Source organism: Harmonia axyridis, chromosome 1 (assembly GCF_914767665.1).
Source record: "Harmonia axyridis chromosome 1, icHarAxyr1.1, whole genome shotgun sequence".
Lineage (NCBI taxonomy): Eukaryota > Metazoa > Arthropoda > Insecta > Coleoptera > Coccinellidae > Harmonia > Harmonia axyridis.
This window is the reverse complement of record NC_059501.1, coordinates 34,604,220-34,617,893: the sequence shown is the minus strand read 5'-3', so window position 1 is coordinate 34,617,893 and position 13,674 is coordinate 34,604,220. Positions and strand designations below refer to the sequence as shown.

Below are 13,674 nucleotides of genomic sequence, written 5' to 3'. Positions count from 1 at the left end.
AGAGGATGTAACTGCTTTTTACCCTTCGTGAAGGCAAGGATAACCAATTTACTTTGTAAAACTCCTAAAGTTTCTTTTATTAAGAAACCCCTATCAGCTAAAACAATATCCCCAGGGGTAATATGATTTATCTACTCCTATTGAATTATAAACTCATTATTCAACTGCTTTTGAGCAATTAATAGTATCTATTAACAAACAGCGTGATTTATAATAACTCACTACTATAACTCATTATTATAAATCGGAAAACATGGATCTGTGCTTCTATACTTCTCTGCTTCTATTCGATTGGCCGAAAGGGAACATTCCATTATTGTTATTGAGGGGAGGAATGTCCGAGGGAATGTCACTTTTGACGTTTTCAAATTAAGTTGATATCTAATTATTGTGAATGTTTTGCTGAAAACGATTAATTCAGATAGTGAAGATGAAATATTATAAAGGTATACATTTCCAAAAGACAAACAGCTAATGTTACCATACAGAATTAATTGCCCGAAAAAATATAAAGAAGTTTGAAAAAATTTTCAAGATTGGTGTAGCAGTAAGATCATTAAGTAATCGTTTACAGGGAATATTTTTTGGTATATTTTAATGCATTTTTATAGGCAATTATTAAGGTTTTTCAATAAATTTCTATGTCTGTACTCTGTACTGGATTCGATCTAGCCGAAGCTAGTTCGATTGTGATTGGTAGCACTAAGTTTCCATCTCTCTTGTACGGGATCGAGCACATTATGTTTATTTCCCGTTCCTTCTGTCTTTATTCTAAGTCTGTATTTTTTTCTCAGTATTTATTGATATAGTCGTAGATAAAGTATAGTATTCAACTTGCGGTAATGGTCATAACTCACTTGATGAATTACAGCACTCGCCTGCGGCTCGTGCTGCAAACATCATCTGCGTGAGTTATGACCTACATTACCGCTCGTTGAATAATATACTATTAAAAAACCACTGTTCTCAACAATTTGTTTGTCTGAGGTACGCCCACCCCATGTCTTGCTAATATAGCTTACTGTGCCTTGTGGTGTAATTCCTATTAAAAATTTTACAGTGTTGTGGTGTTTATAATGTGACCAGCATTGCATCTGTGTTTTTAAAGACGCAGGTTTTTCAATAAAAACTTCAAAACAATCTAAAATGATGGTTGTTTTATCTTGAAATGCTTCTTGAAAACAAGATGGTATATTTTTGGAGGCCACTGAACGCTCAGGCCATATTATTAACTGCTGTAATGTTTTATGGAGAATATCTATGACCTTTTCAAAATATGTTGAAGCAGTTGATCGGGAAATTTTAAAATGAAAGGCGACGTCTCAAAAATGTAAATTTAATCTTAACTTAATTAGAGTTAATCAAAATAAAAAAAAAACTGATTGAAAGAACTCAGAGCAGTAATACTTGTTGTGGGAATATCATCTTCTATAATCTTATATAATATACCTTCTACAAAAGAATACGAAAAACCTGTATAGTAAATCCATTTCATATCATTACTAGGATCGTCTCTGAGACCAAATGGCGATATGTCAATTTTTTTTCAAGTCTTTCTATCGTTTTTGAGGCAAAACTCAATTGGTCGAATTTTAAAGTTAATTCTTCCATAGTAATGTCCGTCTGAGATGCAACCCCAGTATCGAAGTAACTGCCATGGTCTGGGGCCTCTGAATTAAGTTCGACATCAATATCTGCCTGTTCAACCTGCAGAAAAAATAAGTTTTTATTTCCTTTGCAAAGAATGATATAAACGTGTTGATTGTATTACTAACGCTCAATTTCCTCCGTTTATCTAATTTTCCTTTCTTCTCAACATCAGCCTGTTTCCTATGAATTTTTTGAGATTTGTGCCCCATTTTCTGTGATGGAACCCAATCCGGATGATTTTCATCTTCCAAAGCAGCAGGTTTCTCTAGAGGCAATTCAGACTGGTGTAAAATACTTTTAATGTAAATATCATTATAACACTTGGCCACTCAGGTTGATTCCAACTATATCACTTACCAGTTATAAAATGTTTACTGCAGACTCTCTGATTCTTTAGTTTCGATTCAGTAAGATCGTCCTTCTTAATTGCTGCTATCCATAGTGCCCTACGCCTTTCAGACAATTCGTTTTTATGCGTAAGAAACCTGTGGCTTAAAACCGCAGGCACTGAAAAGAATTTTACATCATCCCTGTTGGAACGACTTCTACAATCAACTACAAGGCATGTCAAAGGCATTTTTTCGTGAGAATACCACTAATAAGCTCTAAACAATATAAAAATCATTTGATGCAGTCACGAAAACAAAAATCTCACAACTTTAAGATCAACTTATAACAGAACAATATGAAAACTCAATGACAACAAAACAATGTTTTGAAAACATTGTTCGCCTACAGCCGCCATATTTGACAGGTCATTGGAATGCCTTATTGAACTAAAACCTTATTATCATCTCCTATGATATTAATATTGTTTTAATGTATATTCCTTAAAAAATAATTGGATTTTTCTGAAAAATATTAAATTTTTACAGAAATTCAACTATCCCTGCATGCAATTAAACAATTCAGGTTTTGTTATATAATAAACTAATTTTTTCCAATATCTTTATTAAGAATATCAGATCGAACATTGTTTGAATTTTCATTCATCGCAAAATGTCACTGAGGAAAATGAAAGCTCTGACAATGAAGATAAACCTGTTCAGAAAGTGTCCACTAAAGTGGCGATCATATCATACAATTCATGTCTTTGATGGGCAGAAATACATATTTTCATATAAAGTACAGCATTTTTTTCATGAAAATATCATTCAATATGGTTCCGCCAAATGTATTTGATTGTAAATATGTGGTTTGAATGATAAATATACATTATTAGATATTATTATAACGGAACGGATCCTGCCAACTTTCTGTTCGGGTTATCCATTGATTACTGTAATACTAAATATAATTATTTTCATCGCAAAGTGTTACCCCTACCAGTAGGAATGTTGGATATTTTAATTATGTTAGTTTTTCTTTTGTTCAGGTCTCTCGCGAGTGACAAAATGGCGAATACGCAGGTTTCAGATTCCTTCAGGTAAATTTATCAACAGAGTATTCATTCTCATTCATACGCTCTTGTAGTACCTATTATACTCAACATCTTTTCAAAGCATATAGGTAAACCTAAGGTTAGTAAGTCGGATAATTTTTTTTTAATTTACAGGTGTTTTTTTGTGAGTTGTGTTGAAACTATTGAAAATTGTTTAATTAGGGTATGACGTATATTGTGCTGATAAAAAAAAGGAATAAATTTGAACTAAATTTAATGGAGAAAAACATACGAGAAAAACCCCGTATTTCTAACTTTGAGGGGCTATATCTCCGAAACTAGTTGAGACCCTCAAAATTTCATTGGAATTTTTTCTTCAGGAGGCCAATATACGTAAGTCCTACTGAATAGAATTTTTCCACAGGGTGGATTGCGATAATTATATATTATTACATAATTGAAATGTAATCAGTTAAAAAAATTAAAATTAAAGAAAGATAATACTTTCAGCCTCAATTCAATCATTAAAAATAGCATCAGGGCCGCCACCAGGACTGGTATACCTGACATTTTGCCGGGGCGCCAAATGTCAAGGGCACAAAATCAATTAACAAAAGAAGACATAATTTTTAGCACAAGAATGTTTTCGTAGTGATAGTAAAATTAAAAATTGACAAGCGCCATTTTATTAAAGAAGTCTAATAGGCGCTTTGAACTAGTTATGAAAATATGAACAGGTATATACTAAAATGCACCTTTTAGAAGTTCAACGTCTTTTTACTATAGAGCGTCACTTTTCACAGTGAAGGGCGTTTTTTGATGAAATCGACAAAACTTCCTTTGATAAATTTGACAAGGTGATTTCGAATTCAAAAATACGATTTCATATGAAACTGAAAAGATGCCCGAGAGGAATAACAGAGAAAATTCGAGAACGTACAATTCGAAAGCGCTAAAATATACAGGTGAACCACCACTGATGCGACGCATTATTACGGTTAAGCGCTGAAATTTTCTTTTTTTTTTTCGAAACAGTACCATTAGGCATCATTAAAACTACATCCTCAAATTGTTCAGAAATACACAGGATATACCCAAAAAGTGTGAATAAAAATGTTTTTTACGAAACACCCTGTTTCGTGTTGAAATTCCAGATTGAATGAATAAATAAATTCAATTGTGTTCGAAGTCTCCATTCGTTCGAAGTTTTGTTCGAAGACCCTTCAATTCTTGGATCTTTGGAAAACCTAACAACGTTGAACTAAGATATATGAATGAGATTTCAAAAGTGAATACTAAAAAAACGGAGGTAAGTATTGAGAACTTTCTAATAATCATTGAGAACTACCGGGTGCTCAAAATAAGACGATTCCTTGATAACTTATTGAAACGTTAATATTCGGTTTATTCATGCAAATGGCATACCATCTATTTAATTTCTTATTGGATAGTAAATTATATTATCGTCGACTAATTCCCTACTATATTAGAAAATGAAATGTAGGATTTGCCATTTGGAGTTTGCCCAATATTAACGTTTGAATAAGTCATCAATGAATTTTCTCATTTTAACACTTTGTAGAATTCCCAATTATTATCGAAAAATAGGTGGATAATTCCCTCCGTTCTTCTAGTATTAACTTTCAGAACTGTATTCGAATAATAATAATAATTTGATATATATTTCGGATATGTATAAAGTAGTTAAATTCGTTCCCACCTATTTTTATTGTGATGATACCCAGGTTCGTCTATCGTTTCATCCCTCTCTCGTTTCTCGGGCTGTGGATCAGTTGAACGAAGATTTGGCGGTAATAATGAGCTATTGTCAGTCAAATAATTTGAAGATAAATATGAAAAAATGTTTCCACATACCTTTCTTCTCCAGAGCGCTTTCTGTTGCGGTTGAGGTAATTCCTTATTCTACTTGTTGCAGGAACCTTGGCATCATATATGATTATCAGCTCAGATTTAGGGAACATGTCTCATTGCTGTTGAAAAAATCCTTTCTTGCACTGCGGCATTTGTATCGGCAAAGACATTTTTTGGACTTCTCCTCGAAAAAGTATCTCTGCGAGTCGCTAGTGTTGTCCAAATTGAACTACGGATTGATAGTTTTTTATCCTTGTCTTGATCATGTTGCAAGGTATAGATTACAGAAGGTACAGAACTCGTGCTGCCGGTTCATCTTTGGCTTGAGAAAATATGGCAGAAGAATGAGTGCTGGAATAAATAAACTCCCGTGGCTCAAGGTCGAAAATATTTTTCGGCTTCACATGACAATAACGGTACACAGAATTTTGAGTTCCTCTATTCCTCCCTATTTGAGAGATAAGTTAATTTACAGGCGCGAGGTTCATGAAGTTGCCATTAGGCATGGACAAAGGCTTATGTTGCCTAGATTCAGCCATGTTTCAGCGCTCCTTCACTTATAATGCAGTGAAAGTACATAATGTTTACTTAATTTTATGTGGGGTGGTCTCTGTGAGATCATTGAGGGAGAGTTTGTTAAGGGAACAGATGATTTGTTGATCTGGGTTCACTGTTGCTATTTCAGGGTTATTATTTCTTGTTTGAATATATAATTTTTGGTTATTAGTTTTTTCCAGGATATTTGTATTTTATTTAATTTTTTTATATTTTTTATTTTTGGGGTTGATGAGTAGAGTAGCTCAAGCTAGACTTGGCCCCTATACAGGGTGTCCCATAAGTGGCACGTCACAGTGACACCGGAGGTAGGTCAGCTAAAGAGGGACCTAACCAGCCTAACATGACCCCAGTAAAAGTTGCATGGTTTTCGAGTTATTACCAAATTACGTTTTTTAGTGAATTTTCACCTTTTTTAACATTGTCAGGGTCAGAATTCTGCTGGAAAGCTCTCGAAGCTTATTTTTTTGTTGTAATGGAATCTTAAATAGTTATTTAAGATGACATGAGTATGATTCTGTCAAAAAGTTATGTGGATTTCCGTAAATTAATGGATAAATCTTGATTTCAATTGCTAGCAAAACGAGAACTTCGACTTTGGACACCTGCTGTGAAAAAAAAATCCTTGAAACAAAACGAGCAAGTAACATCAAAAAATTGGGCATTTTAGACAAATTTAGAAATGGTACAATACACGAATCTTATGCCCATAAAACTAGGTATTTTCATCATTTTACCGATGCCCTACTTAACTAAGTTGAAACTAGGAACCCCGCTATCAGGTAATTTTGCCGCTTGCTATGACATTACATTTGATACCGGGCTTTGTTATTATTTGTTAAAGTCACAATAGGGAAAAAGATGGATTAGGGGAAGCGAAAAAGGAATATTATTGAAAAAAAAGGTAAATTAATTAAAAACAGACTTAACTTTCGATTATTTATTTAATTCCTAAATCTAACTTACAGTATATGTTCAAACTGTTTCCCTCGGACTCTAATGCATAAATGACACCGTTTTATAAAATTACGATTCAATTTTCTTAAACTAATTTCCGATATGGTCCGGGCTGCGTCGAATACGCGTTCACGCAATTCTTCCTCGCTTCTTATTGGTTTTGCATACACTTAGTTTACAATTAGTTTAAGAAAATTGAATCGTAATTTTATAAAACGGTGTCATTTATGCATTAGAGTCCGAGGATATTTGTATTTTATTTAATTTTTTTATATTTTTTATTTTTGGGGTTGATGAGTAGAGTAGCTCAAGCTAGACTTGGCCCCTATATTATGTATTATTATTTTTTTTGCAATAAAGGCACTATTATTATTATTATATAATATAAAAACTTTACAGGAATGTGGACAATGCTTTATTTTATTCTCACAATTTAACTTTTGCCAACGTTTTGGAGGCGATTTCCTCCTTCTTCAGGGCTAAAAAAAAACAAAAGGACATTTAACAAACAATAACAAGCTTGGAGGTTAGTTTCAGGAGCTGTCCTTGTTATTGTTTGTTAAATGCCCTTTGGTTTTTTTTTAGCCCTGAAGAAGGAGGAAATCGCCTCCAAAACGTTGGCAAAAGTTAAATTATGAAAATAAAATAAAGCATTGTCCACATTCCTGTAAAGTTTTTATATTATATAATAATAATAATAATAGTGCCTTTATTGCAAAAAAAATAATAATACATAATATAGGGGCCAAGTCTAGCTTGAGCTACTTTACTCATCAACCCCAAAAATAAAAAATATAATAAAATTAAATAAAATACAAATATCCTGTTTGATATTCATGAACGAATACCAAACTGATTATTATTATAGTTCTAATGGAGCCTAATGTAACTGTGTCGAAAAAATAATTCGAGAATTTCAGCGTTTAGCCGTAATAGGGCTTCGGGTAAATAGTAGAACACCCTGTAGATGTAACTCATTAAATAGAAAAATATTCAGTAATAAATAGTTGTTCTATAGAGCTGTCCACTGACAATTTTTTTTTCTCTTGGGAGCTCTCTAGGTTAATATCTGCTTTCATAATCGATCATTCTCATTTTCTTGCCTACTATTTCACTTCTGAAATCAGGAAGATCAAAACTGCTCGTGGCAATAAACTGAAGAGATTCAAATGAACGGTTTTCGATTTCAGCTCTCAGATATTCTTTCATGAAGTTACAAAATGTATGCAAATATTTAACCGACTTTTACAGATTACCATAATTTGCTTATAATATCAATGTGATAACGCGATACGCTATTCTAGAGCAGATTTCGCTCTTATCGAATATTTCTTATCAGTTTTTTAAGCATTCTATTAGGTGGCGCTTGCTTCACATATATCTCAAAAGATCCACAATTTACTACACATATGTCATGAAGAAAACGTATTGGAACTGCCTGTGGAGTAATGCACTTCACAGGACCTCGTCCTCTGTCCGAATCATGGAGATAATACTTCCGCGTGACTCAGGGGGAGATCTAACCTAACCTTACTCACAAACATGGGTTTCTTTCGGCGTAACAGCCTTTTCTTGTCCCTTATCAATGAAAGTTGAAGTAATGAAACATAAATTCTCTTATTATTAGTAGTTGTCAGTGGCATTCACATTTCATTTCATTTAGAGCACTTAATTATTATCCATATAAAATTCATATGTTCTGCCTGTACTCTATACTAATAGAATCTCACATATATTTCATGTTAGGGCTGAATCCATATACAAACACTTACCGGGTTTTTCATCATAATTTGACCCCCCTCTAACTTTGTTACTAAAAGAGGTACAAAAAAATGTTTTGTACAAAAGTTTCACGAAATCGACTAGTGTTTTTTAAAATTATTTCACAAAACTAAATATATACAGAGTGGGCAACATATTAATAGCAACTTCATTTTTTCAAATGGAACACCCTGTATATTTTTCTATATTTGACTAGCTCTTTTTTGAGTTATCTCGTTGCCAACGAGATAACTCAAAAAAGAGCGTTCTGAGTTATCGCAGCCTACCACTTGAAAACTGCCAGCTTGCATGCCAGGTGGTGCTTAAAATTTGAAACTCTGTGATACTCAGAATAAGAGAGATAGGCCAAACATATGTTATATATTTGAAATCAGGGGAAAAAGAGCTAGTCAAATATAGAAAAATATACAGGGTGTTCCATTTGAAAAAATGAAGTTGCTATCAATATGTTGCCCACTCTGTATAAATTTAGTTTTGTGAAATCATTTTAAAAAACACTAGTCGATTTCGTGAAACTTTTGTAGAAAACATTTTTTTGTACCTCTTTTAGTAACAAAGTTAGAGGGGGGGTCAAATTATGGTGAAAAACCCGGTACATTGGACACTTTGAAGGAGAAGTCCTCTTTCTAAACTTTTTCTTCTTCTTCAGCCCTCTTTCATCCAGTGTCGGATATAGGCCTCTTCCAGTTTTTTCCATGCTTCTCTTTCTGTTTTTTGCTGTTACCGTCCATTGCTTACCGGCTACAGCGACTATGTCATCTATCCATTTTTTTCTCGGTCTTCCTATGCTTCTTTTTGTCTCACGTCTTTTTGTGTGAACATCTCCCCACACTCTGCCTTGTAACATGTGCCACCTAAGTTTCGCTATTCTCAGGGCCCCCGCAACCGCGCGTTCAACGCGTGCACCGCACGCGGGCGCCACTCTTAAGGGGCGCCAAAATCTCTTATAGACCGCATGAAAATCCGAAAGACCAAAGGTTTTTGAAAAAATTTTTTTTTTTATTTTTTCAACAATTTTAAACGTTCAAAGACATCTTTTACACATCCAAACAAGTTCCCGAACGTCACAATCCCTATAAAATAACCTCGGCCACAGATTGCAATTATACGATTCTTTTCGAGTAAATTATAAATAATCATCCCTTTGTCGGTACGGGATTTCTTTATGGACCACATTGCACCGGACGGCGGGCACCATTTCTTCGATCATCACTAAAACGCATATGGTACACATAAACAATCATAAATACCGAAGCGATAGCTTTTAGCCAGGGGAATTACTGAAACTTTCGCCACCATCTGTAGGAAAAATACTACATGTTACAGAGAATTTCTGAAACTACCAAAATCTGCTTGCTATGCTATAACAGCAGAAACCTTTCCAAAGAATAGTTATTTTGTTTCGAAACGTTTAGGGGTTGAGGTCAAGACGCAAAAAAATTAAAATACTCAGATAATTGGAAAGATTTGTATTTTGTGTAATTGTGGTTTGTTTTACTGTTTCTTGTTGTGATTAAATTAAATTTTATGAAATGGTAAGTACCTATCCACATACAGTATTAGCATTTCTATTAGTCTATAAAATTCGATATTTTTTTTTCTGTTTAAAATGGTGCACATCCTAAATTAGCCCATACCTATATACTATAATATTATTTTTATTTGCTTCAGATAGGGAATTGTTTGTAATCGTGAAAAAATTGAATAGACTTTGATATTTTGAATTTGTTACCTGGGGCCACCATCATATTATACTTAATTTTTTTTTAATATGCACCCTGGATCCTTTGCCAAAAATTAATTATTATAACAGGGTATGTGCTTCAGATCGGTCTTAACTTATTATTATTATTAATATTAACTCCGTTTAGGTTTAAAAGGCTCGAATTTAAGGTTTAAATTCATAAAAATGAAAACATACGGGTTATTCTTAAAGGGATGGCGCAAAGTAAATCATGGGTGAATGTCCTTACCAATTTTGGATCAAGTTTTTCTTAAATTCTAAGAGCCATACAAGAGAAAACGACCTTCTGGTGCAAAATTTCGAGAGCAAAAAAAAGCTAGACTTCAACAAAGGGAGAAGATGGCTGGGAGTATGGAATAATATTTAATAATTATTAATAATAATATTAATATTTTAATATAATATTATGAATAATTTAAAGAAGAATAAAGCTCAGGTTTTGAAAACTCTGCAGTTTCATTACAAAATTAAAATAAAATGCGGTTTTGATCGAATGCTTGAATAAAATAATGAAACATTTAAAAAATGTATTATGCAACAACTGACAGCATAAAGTTTTTAAGGCATTCAATAAAGGTTGCTGATAGTTTTTTTAACCCTTCTACAAATAAATTCCTAACAAAAACTGAAACATTTTTTGCCGATTATCCTGCGACGTTTTTCTCCACTTCCCCCCTTTTTGGGGCGCCAAAATATTTTCGGCACGCGGGCGTTGATGGCCCTCGCGGGGGCCCTGGCTATTCTACTCATGATGTATGTCAGTTACCCTGGTCTTTTTTCGTATTTCGGAATTCTGTCCCAGCATTATACTTTCCATGGGCCTTTGAGTTACTCTCTCTCATTTCTATACTAGATATAGATGAAAACTCCATTGGGTGAATTTTCGTTAGAAGCTCATTGGCGAAAACCGCAACTCCATAGCTATCACCAAAAACTAAGTCTATGCTATCACCATCACATGGTTACTGGGGTCTTTTTCGGAAATGTTCAATGGAGCTAATTGGCGAACAGGAGGTTGCACTGTTTGGATCTTTGGATGATTTTTGAATGACGAGCAGAGCCCGCTGTAAAGGCCGGCAAATTGATATTTTGCCGGGGCGGCAAATATTGGAGGGCAGCATTTTCTACTTTATTCCAGAAATTCGAATTCTTAAAAGATTGTATAGATTTTTTATATCAAATTGACTAGTGTTGCGCGTGGGCTCATTCTAATTCAAAATAATTGTTCATCCGTTTCATCGGATTGTTTCACACTATCATCTTATTAAAGAAAAAAATAAAATGTTCAAGCGTTTTGAAAAGTCGAAAACTCAGCAGAAGAACCTGAAACCACAGGGCCTGTTCTACAAAGGCGGCAAATTTTGCATTAATAACTTTGATTTTTGAAGGCTGATAGGAAATTGGAATATTATTTCAAATTTTATAAATCATTTATATTTTTACATTGAGTTAACAAAGCTTTCGAAGTTACTTTGCTAGTTACTTATCTAGATACAAGATGAAACTTTTTTGCAAAGATAACTGAAGATACTCTAAAAAAAAAGGACTCGGATAATTATCTGAAGATATTTCTCAAGATACTTTTTCAGACACTTTGTCAGGCGTAAAAATGCTAAGTAAAATTTTGAAATTCGGAAAGTAATTTTGTTTTCGGTAGTTGGCATAAGAACGATATTAACGGAACTGAAATGGGTATTTTTCAAACATGTGCAATAGATTTCATTCAAAAAAAAACAAATATATTCAAGAAATGAAATTTCAATCTTTTCTGTCCAAAAATTTTCATCAATTAATTAAATCTTTAGTCGTTTATTTATCAATAAAATCAATTCTTATTAGATTTGAATCTGAAAATATTTACACTTAATACATTTTTCTTCCCTAAAAAACTTTTTAACTTTTCGTAAAAAATCTCTGAACACATTCATCTTCAACCCGAACTTGCAAGGGCGCCTACCTGTATTTTTTCCGGGGCGGCAGAAACGCTAGAGCGGGCCTGATGAGCAGAACCTCTGCTATTTTAATGTGCTCTGGCCAGTGGTTATGTTTCATTATGATATTGTAAATGTATTTTAATAAAGTCACCCTCGTTTCTGGCAACTCTTCAATCAATTCCTGCATATTTTCTTGTATTGAGGTGATTTATTTCAACTTGAACAGCTTGGACTCCAGGTATTTCGATGGGTGTTGCGTTAAGAGGTACATCCAGAAGTTCTCTTTCTTTCTGCAGGTCTGTGGCCTTGTTTTTTGGGTTGAATAATAAAGCGAGATATTTGGCAAACAGTTGAAATATTTCTTCATCGCTTTTAACCCATTCTGTGTTAATGTTCCGTATAGCAGGTACCTATATGGATTGTTGGCTTTATAGAGTTCTTTGTTGATTTCCATATAGAATTGTCATATCTGTTGAGATTTAGAACAGTTGTTGATCGAGGTCTCTTTTGGCTTTTCGCTCTCAGTCGATTCGTTATTCTGTTCAGAATATTTTCATCTGGTGGCCTTGCTCTTTCCCTATGTGCTATGAGCTGCTCGATTCTAGCCAGAATGTTGTAGGTTTGTTTTATTTCCTTTGTTGATGGTGTTACTTGATGCACAGCCTTCATAGTCAAATTATTGAATGAGAACAGCACTTCCTCGATTCCATTTGGACTTTTAAGAATCACATAAACCATATCCTGTACTCGCTTTTCTATCGTCTTGATATTTCTTTTTCGTAGATTACAAATCCACTGATTGTTACTAATAGGCAGTAATAATCCGAGGACAAGTAGCAGCTTGTTGATAGCGTAGCTTCTTTCTTGGTTGCTGGTAGTGTTGTCGAGATTTTCTTTGGTCCTGGCTATATTGTAACCATAGATATTCTTGGTTCTCTAGAGATGGGTGTGCGTAACGTGGTTGTAGTCTGGTTATTGACGAGTGTATTCTTGATTCATATAATGTTTTGTCTACTGTTAACGTTGTTGGTTTGCAGTGATTTGTGGTACAATTACCATACCTTGATGCTTTCTGGATGAGCGCTACCACATAGAGTAGGGTGGACCGGGGTCGGTTGTAACAGGGGACGGTTGAGACAACCCCTGTAGATAGAAAACTGAGAGGGTTAGCGGGAGTTGTATAATGAGCGAGTGTTGTGATTAACTGTTTTATGTGTTAGTCAGAGTTCGGTGTAGCTAAAAAGAACAAATACATGTGTACACAGGATTATTTTTTTTTTGAAACAGGGCCCCCGCAACCGCGCGTGCAACGCGGGCGCCACTCTGAAAGGGCGCCAAAACCTCTTTAGATAGCATGAAGAACCGATGAACCAAAGGTTTTCGAAAAAGATTCTTTAATATTTTTTCAACAATTTTTTTTTCCAAACTTCTTTCTTTCCTTTGTAGATTATTCACAATGCATGATGAATACGCTTATTACGCCTTTCAAAGTATGTTTTGACACGAGTATCATATATGAAGTAGGAACAAAGAAATAACACAGTATAGAAACACATGGTTTCTATACTGTGGAAATAACAGGGCCGTCGCTAGCCAAACTGCCGCCCTGGGCAGAGACCTAATTTGCCGCCCTAAAAACATGCCGATAAAAAAATCATTTGTGAAATTCGTTGAAATGAAAAAAAAATATTTAATAAATCTTTCCAGGAACCCAGATTTCTCGGAAAAAGTAGATAATGCCGCCTTCCATTATTTGACGACCTTCTAGAGCGGATCCTGCGGTTTCAGGTTCTTCTGAT

The 13,674-nt window shown here is 34.2% G+C and overlaps 1 protein-coding gene across 1 annotated transcript; it reads right to left on the bottom strand.

Moving 5' to 3' along the window:
• Window positions 1-1,403: 1,403 nt before the first annotated feature.
• Window positions 1,404-2,418, bottom strand: LOC123671510. The gene is made up of 3 exons (XM_045605387.1): window positions 2,008-2,418; window positions 1,776-1,915; window positions 1,404-1,707 (listed from the first exon to the last, which is right to left on the bottom strand). Exons 1-3 carry the CDS (start codon window positions 2,225-2,227, stop codon window positions 1,492-1,494), a joined length of 576 nt encoding a protein of 191 aa, XP_045461343.1. The 5' UTR covers window positions 2,228-2,418; the 3' UTR covers window positions 1,404-1,491.
• Window positions 2,419-13,674: the final 11,256 nt, after the last annotated feature.